An 8,792-nucleotide genomic window follows, 5' to 3' on the forward strand; every position below is an offset into this window, starting at 1 on the left:
AGCGCTCCACTGAATTCGAACATGTCCAGAGAATATAAAAAGAAACCCAAACTGTGAATCAGCCCTGTAACCTTTTATTTCAGCTTTTGTTGTGTTGTTTTCTTAAAGGATTTTGAAACTCTGATCTGGAATTTGAGAGTTTCAGCTGCCCTCTTTTTTAGGCGTCTAGTGAAAATGTGAGAATGAAGACTAATAGACTTTTTTTCAAAAGCGCTTTTCAAACATGTAATTTTGATGAAAATCGGTTTGTGTTTGGCTAATTAATTTAAAAAGTAATTTTAAACAGTAATTAGTGTTTGACCAAACTTTTGAAAACTGCTTCTAAGTGTATTTTTCTCAAAAGTGCTTATGGTGAGAAGCTATATTCTTCTGCTTCTCAAAATCTGCTTCTGCTTCTCCTCAAAAGCACTATTTTTCCTTCTAAAAGCTTGGCCAAACCCCTCAATTTTTGGCCAAAAACACTTTTGGCAAAATAATAATAATAATAATTTTTAGCCCAAAAAAAAGCTTGCCCAAATAGGCTATAATTCTCTGGAAAAAAAATCGAATGAGTGTGTGTTTTTCTCTAGAGTGCAAAGATATACGTTTCCCTCGTAAGAGACTGTGTGTGCACTTTTATACAGAAAAAATCAAGAAATGTGTGAGAGAATTTGTTAGCCCTGTAAAATAGGGGAAAACATCTTCCTTAACATAATTGGACAGTTGTTCCTTCCTCTTTAAACAGCCCCTTTAACTTCTGAATTTATCCCTTTTTACCCCAAATTTGACCCATTTTTTCTCGTTTTATTACATTTTAATCCCTTCTATTCCATTCTAGATCATTCAGGTTGTTACGAAAGATTATTTCACATTTGATTCCCAATTGACCCCTTTATCTTCTACTATTTACCATTTTTCTTTTACTTTCTTTTTTTACCTCTTCCTAATTTCAGAAATCCTAAACTGGGCTTAAATCAAAAGGACTCCAAACCCGCTGCCCGGGCCCAAGTTTTCATTTCTTTCAATTAAAACAAATCAAACTATCCTAAAGTGATTAATCAACAATAAAACCTTATCTTAATCAACTATGGGTATGACAAAACAAATAAAACAAAAAATCACTTAAGTGACTAGCAAATCAGCGATTAATAATAAGCAATCAAGCAATTAACACCTAAAAATGCATGTACGAGTTTGATTATCTACCAATTGAAGAAAACTAAGAAATAGTAGAATTGACGGACCAGCAGACATGAGGCAACGAAAGATCAATAACAAACAATTGTAAGCAGAATGGGGCATAGAAATATACCTATTGAACCAAACGAGACAGTGAAGCGATTTCTGGAAAACAACGGGGATTGTAACACGAGCACTGGCCGGAATCTCTTCACATGGCTAATGCTACGTGTAGCAATTCTCATCGCATACCTGAAAAGCGAAAGAGACGGAGGTTCGAGGTGGTTCTGGCCGGATTCTGATAGCTTCAAAATGAGCTAAAACTTACATTAATCTATTACTATTGATAAGAGCAATCGATCAATGTCAATTTCAAGTCAAAACGATCAAGGGCCACTGAAGAAATCAAAGAGTAATGAAACTAGGTTTTTGAAATTTCTTAGATCTGAAACTCAAGAAAATCTAGGGTGTTTTGAATGAAATTGAAAGGGGATATGGGATGGGAGAGGACGGGGATTGTAGGGTATTAATTTGGGTTTATTTGGTGGTGAGGTTTCACCATGGGCGATTTTCGGCGCCGGCTGGTGAGAGAATGAAAGAGATGATGAGGTGGAATAATAGGGTTTTGGGGGGGGGGGGAAGCTTGTACGGACAGTTATATGACGGGTGAGAGCTTAGGCCGATCCAGGATTTGAAGAGCATGAGTGCACTATTATGAAGAGGTGGATCTAGAATTTACACTTGACTTGACGGGTTTAACTTTAGTCTCTTACCATGAACCCACTACACTTTTGAAATTATAGGTTCAAAATTATATTCTTTTTAAAAAATTTCGTAAGCTTCACATATATATATCTATACTCCGTATCGAAAACAAGACCGTTTGAAGTGGGATTTAAACTGCCAATATCACTTGTAGAGGTGCACCCAATAATAATTGCATCATATGAGTCTTTGAGCATGGGTGCACACACATATATTTAAATAATTTTGAAGAAATATGACATTATTATATATGGTTAAGGGAGAGGAGTATGGGTTCACGTATCCCTTAACCTAGATATGCCTCTGGGTGAGAGATGAGTTCCGGTCCGTTAGATCTGAGGTGATCAACGGTGGAGATGGAATAACGTCATACAGCATCGTTTGGACATCAACGAGGCTGGACCGGATTTATGGATTGGGTTTGGGCTGGGGTGGATTTGATTAACTTGGCTGCTGAGATGTTTGGCCCATTTTGAATATAGCAACCCTATTTTCCTTTTCTATCTTCCTTCACTTTAATTTTCAAATTTAACCATTTTTATTCTTAATTCAAACTAATTTGCACCATTAACCTAAACTGTAGTTTTGGGAATTTCATTTGACAATGCATTTGATATATAATTAAATCCTAAAAAATGTAATTAAAACCTAAAATGCTATTAAATAAAGATTTGAATATTTTTATGGATTTTCTATAATTTTAAAATATTAAATATGCACAAAAATGCAAATAAATGCAAACAAACAAATAAAGAGAAATTCTATAAAAATAAAAAATAACTAGAAAACTATATTTTTTTGTGGATTTTGTAGCAGTATTTTTGTAGGACGAAAATTACGTTCTCACACCTACACTACACTATCTCAAGGGGACACCTTTTTGGTCTACTGTCTTCTCACCAAGCACAAGGTGAAATTGTCCTCCTGGATAATCAATTTTATGATTGAATGTGATAAAGATCCTTCAAGTCTACCTTACGAGATGGTCATCACTCACCTCCTCGAGACCTTCAATATCTCTCTCTCAAACTATCCTTATGTATGTATTTGTAACGACCCGACCGGTCGTTTTGAGAATTTATGCTCCTTTCAACTATTTGAGGTCTTGCATAACTTCTTACAAGGTATTATGACTTGTGTGAATTATCATTGGTTTTAATGTATTTCGGAGGTTAGCTTGAAAGAATGAATTTCATGTTGGAAGCTTAAGTTGAAATAGTTGACCGGATGTTGACTTATATGTAAACGACCCCGGAATAGAGTTTTGATGATTCCAATAGCTCCATATGGTGATTATGGACTTAGGAGCGTGTTCGAAAAATTATTTTGAGGTCCGTAGTAGAATTAGGCTTGAAATGACAAAAGTTAAATTTTTGAAAAGTTTGACCGGGGGTTGACTTTTTGATATCGGGATTGGAATCCGATTTCGGAAATTGAAAAATGTTCGTTATGTCATTTATGACTTGTGTGAAAATTTTGAGATCAATCGGACTTGATTCGATAGGTTTCGGCATCGAATGTAGAAGTTGGAAATTTCATAATAGACTAAAGTTCAAGTGAGTTCGCACAAGACCCAACTTCAAATGAGCATAACTCTTATGATACAAAGTGTTATATGGTGTATTACCTATCAAATGAAAGATATTTGAATTTAGTTTCTAACTCTTCATACCGTTCATCATTTGGACATTCCTACAAGACATTATGACCAAATTACCAAAGGCTGGGAAAATCCAATTCTGCAACCAATTATGCGATCGCAAAACTACTTTTGCGACCGCAAACTGGTCGCAGAATGGACAAGAAGAGCCTAGTTCTGGGCACCAATTTTGCGATTAACTTTGTGGCCCGCATACCCATTTTGCAGTCTATTATGCGATCGCAGACCCGCTTTCGAATGGTTAATTTTTTCTATTTTTATAACCCGATCCCATTTTGATAAATAGGCTTTGGGACTCATTTTGGAGCAAAAATATAACATTTTTAGAGAGAAGGGAGAGTGTTCTAGAGAGAGGAAGAAGCTCAAGTGATTTGTTCATCAAGATCTTATTCAAGCTTTGAAATCCAACAAGAAAATATCACAAGATCTTCACCCAAGAGGTAAGGTTCTAACCCCTAGTCTTCAATTTCGAGTTTGGGTAAAGATGGATGATTAAGAGTATGATTCTTGGGTGTAATAGTATTATTTATACATATCAATAAGGTTTATGGAAAGATTGTTGAGTTCAAATGGGTAAAGATTGGGTTGAAAATGGTAGAAATCTTCAAAGACATTAATTAAAGATTTGAGGGTCGAGTTGATGTCGAAATTTGGTGGAATTTGTATGGTTAGACTCGTGATTGGATGGGCGTTCATATTTTATAACTTTTATCAGGTTCCGAGACGTGGGCCTCACGGGCAATTTTTGAGTTAATTTTGAATTTTATTGGAAAATTAGTATCTCCTTATGGAATTAATTACAATAATTGGTATTGACTGAATCGAATTAATTGTGACTAGATACGAGGATTTCGGAGACCAATTCTCATAGCAAGGGCATAGCGGAATAATGAATTACACGGTTTGAGGTAAGTAACAATTATAAATCTGGTCTTGAGGGTATGAAACCCCGAATTTTGATATCATGTGATTATTTTGGAGGTGACGCACATGCTAGCTGACGGGCGTGTGGGCGTGCACCGAGGGAATTGTGACTTGGTCCATCCCGGAAAACTGTAAAGTTGAATAATTTATTGTTAACTATATGATCTCTATGTGTTGATAAAATTTGACTGTAAATCATGTTAGAAATCATGCTTAGGCTATGTGATAGCACCGTTGGGATCCACAGAGGTCGCGTACTTGTTGAATTGCCTGCTAAATGCTATATGTACTCAGTCTCAGTTTTTACTTGCATATTTTATTTCAGTCTCTGTTATTATTATTGATACATCATATCATTGTTGTTTGGACTGATTTCATGATTATTGAGAGCCCGAAAGACTGGAGAGATTTATGACTGAGTGAGGCCGAGGGCCTAATTGTGAGATATTGATATTATAGCACGTGAGTTGTCCGTGCAGCACATGAGTTGGCCGTGCAGATCCTTATATTATACTATAGCACGTGAGTTGGCCGTGCAATACGTGAGTTGGCCGTACAGATCCTTATATTATACTATAGCATATGAGTTGGTCGTGCAGCACGTGAGTTGGCCGTGCAGATCCAGATATTTATATTATGGCACGTGAGTTGTCCGTGCAATATGTGAGTTGTCCGTGCAGATTATAGCGCTTAGACTGTAGGTGCCCCTCCGGAGTCTGTACACCCCCAGTGAGCACGGGTACCTATTGAGTATGAGTGATGAGGGTTGGGAGCCCAACGAGTGATGAGGACTGGGAGCCCAGTAAGTGATTGTTGTCTTGAGAGGTTGTACTTGATTTTCATTTGTTGTTACACCTAGTTGCTATCTGTCATTGTTGTGAAATCTCTGAAAGATTTTATATACGGATTACATGAATATGAACTGTATAAAAATTGATTTGACATTAAACTGCAGATTTGAAAGCATGTCTATTCTTTGATGGAACTACTGAATATGAACTGTAGTTGTGTAGCTCGTCACTATCTTCAGTTCTTTATTTATTATTATTACTTACTGAGTTGGTTGTACTCATACTATACCCTACACTTCGTGTGCAGATCCAGGTGTTCCCAGTCATAGCGGGTGTTGATTCTCTCGCACAATTGACTTTTTTTTGGAGATTCAGAGGTAGCTGTCGTGTTTCGTAGACCTTGTCTCTTCTTCCCTATCTCCTTGTTTATTGTATTTGATCTCAGACTATTATAGACCATATTTTTCAGACTTGCATTCAGATTAGATGCTCATATACTCAGTGACACAAGGTTTTGGAAGTGGTTGTATCAGTAATTGTAAGATTTATGGATTTTATTGAAATATTATATTTTCAAACTTAAGAGAAATTATAGTTTATTGAGATTTTCGGCTTGCCTAGTATTGAGATAGGCGCCATCACGACGGGTGAGATTTTAGGTCGTGACAGTATTTCCAAGTGTTATAACAATAAGGCGTTTGTTAGCATGGGATATGTTGTTGTGGATGGTACTTGGATAAAGGAGCAGGAAATTGAAGCCAGAGTGATTCCCTCCGGTTCCAAGGTAAAGGTTGATACCTCTTAGGCTGTTGTCAATAATTCGGAGTTGTTTGCAAAGATAGCTGCACTTGATGACAAGCTGACTATCATCAAAGACCTACTCCTGGCCACCCAGACCTCAGTTGGATATATCTACGCAGTTGCAAAGGAAACAAGATCTAACGTGTCCAAGCTAAGAGTCATGGTTCTGAAAATCGCAGAAAAGGCAGTGAAAGCTTTCGAGAAAGTTCATGATCGTGTTGATGGAATCTCAGTCAAAATGAATGCAAGTTTTGATCGCCTCAAAGAAGCTATCTGCAACACCCTTACCTATTTCCTTCATCGATGATATGTGTTGGTTGCTTAGACAATTTCTTTTGATTTCTCTAGATATTTTTTTTCTTGCATGTTTTTTTTGGATACTCTATGGATGACTGTAATTAAGCTTAATATCTACTAATCTTATTTACTAGTAGTTAAACTTGTTTAGACCTCTTTTTGATTGATGCCAAAGAGGGAGAATAGAGTACCACTAACTTGCAAGTAAGGTTCAGTCAACTAACTGAACAAAAGTCAACTACTAGGCAACTAAATGAGGGGGAATCGACTCAAAGTACCTGACAACAAGTTGAGGGGGAGCCGACTAAAGCCACGAAAATCTCTGACAGCAAGAGGGGTCTATAAACAGGGAAGTGTAATGAATTAAGTTTTTTTGTCATCATCAAAAATGGGGAGATTGTTAGATATATGTTTTAACGATGAAAAATAACTTAATTCTAATTGTAGGAAATCAATCCCAAATAAGGAAGCATAAGAATTAGAAAGATTCTAGTAAAAGATCTGAAAGCAAGAATCAAGGAGTCAAACGTACAAGTCAAGATCCAGAAGCAAGAATCAAGGAGTAAATATGTTGTGATTGCGAGCTTCATGGAAAACAAATATTCGATTCAGTTATTTACGGAAGGCATCAATCAATGAGTGTAGAAGATCTACAGAGAATATTTAATCATGCATCAAAGAGAATATTCAATCACAATGGCTTGCGAAGAAAAGGAAATCACGGAAGCAACAGTTCAGTAAAGGAAGTCCCATTCTATTCTTGGAAGCAAATCATCTTGATTGATACTGAGGATCAACTCCCTTAGGTTGCCCTACGGCAATGGAACTGTCACGCCGTGAAGAATGGAGCCCAATTCTTATATATACAATAAAAGATGCAAATGAAGAATATACTTTGATCGAACCAATATCAATCTCTTTGTTCTACTCCAAACAAACATTGTAGTCTACTCTAGATTTATTATGTTACTAGGGAGAGAAGAAATAGAGAAAAATTACTAGTGAGGCATTGTATCAAGAAGAGAAGAAAGAACAAATCTAGTGGCGAAGTTGTTGGTGTATAACAACACCAACCAACCTGTACCAAGAAACTTCATACTTGAAAAAGAACACCCTTGCAACCCAAGAGGACTGGACATAGGAGATCATTCTGAATCCGAACCTATATAAAACATTCCGTGTCATTTACTTTCTACAGTTTACTTTTCTGTATTTAGTTTACATCTCATATCAAAAGTCTAATCGACTAAAAAGCAATTTAGTCGACTACCTCGTAAAAGAAAAGAAAAATTATAATTCACCCCTCCCCTTTTGCACTTTCACAAATATGCTTATGAAACAGAAAATGATGGTACATATATTAATAAACCTCCAAAGTACACATATAAAATCAACTGTGCTTCATGACCGTGCTATTTAATTTTGCTAGTTCTCTTATTAATTAGAACCGTTAGCATAACACAATTGACAAAGTGATCATAAAAAAAATTCATGCAAATGCCAAAATGACTGACATAACAAAAGCAGAATGAGGATTAATATAATTAATCGCGTACTTCGGCTTAGCAAATGAAGCCAGTAGGAGGATTCCTTCCACAGTTGTTGAGAACAAGGCTAAGAGAGAGTGGCACGTTGAGATTTATTCCCAACACATTTGCTCTTATGGCTGTGCACAAGCAAACTGCCGCCTCTAAATCCGCCAGCCCCGCGATCAAGCTGCAGCATGGCAAAGTTGGTGGAGAACCCACTATCGCTCCCACTAATCCACCAACTAAATTTGCACATACCCCCAACTTCAGAGCATCTCTCGGGCACCTGCCTTGTCCATTGCCACCTCCGCCGCCATTGCCCGAACCACCTCCATTGCCGGAGCCGCCACCATTGCCCGAGCCACCAGTGTTACCTCCATTGCCACCACCATTACCTGTGCTAGGAGGATTATGATGACAAGATCCACAATCAGTTCCACTGACTATGACAAAGAAAAGGAGATTCAAGGGGAGGAAAAGGGCAACTGAGGCTCTTGTTTTGGAAGCCATGATATAAGGAATCCAAGGCAGAATTTCCTCCCTACAAAAATTGTAAAGAGAAGTAATTGCAAAGATGAGATGGTATAAGTCTGGTACTAATGTAGGCTATTTATACTGCTAGGAGGATGAGTATTTTACTAACAATCCCTCTTAAGCTTAGGAAGAAATATTAAACTAGTAACGCGCATGCGGTGCATGGTGTTGAAAATAAGTTTGTCATTCTTACCAACCCTTAACTCTTAGCTGATTTACTACTTTTGTTGTTTACAGCTCCTCTTTCACCTAGGTAACTAGGGAACCTTCTATTATAGTATCTAAATTACGGGTTCGCCCCGACCAACAACTACTAGGTTTCCTCATCTCTTC

At 37.2% G+C, this 8,792-nt stretch overlaps 1 protein-coding gene across 1 annotated transcript; it reads right to left on the reverse strand.

The window, feature by feature from the left end:
• Positions 1-7,876: 7,876 nt before the first annotated feature.
• Positions 7,877-8,521, reverse strand: LOC107806334 (14 kDa proline-rich protein DC2.15-like). The gene has a single exon (XM_016630471.2). The coding sequence runs from the start codon at positions 8,433-8,435 to the stop codon at positions 7,959-7,961; it is 477 nt and encodes a 158-aa protein (XP_016485957.1). The 5' UTR covers positions 8,436-8,521; the 3' UTR covers positions 7,877-7,958.
• Positions 8,522-8,792: the final 271 nt, after the last annotated feature.

This window comes from Nicotiana tabacum, chromosome 4 (genome assembly GCF_000715075.1).
Source record: "Nicotiana tabacum cultivar K326 chromosome 4, ASM71507v2, whole genome shotgun sequence".
NCBI classification, from domain to species: Eukaryota; Viridiplantae; Streptophyta; class Magnoliopsida; order Solanales; family Solanaceae; genus Nicotiana; species Nicotiana tabacum.

Excerpts from the sequence above, each read along its gene's own strand:
- LOC107806334 (XM_016630471.2), bottom strand. The coding sequence starts at position 8,435 with ATGGCTTCCAAAACAAGAGCCTCAGTTGCCCTTTTCCTCCCCTTGAAT.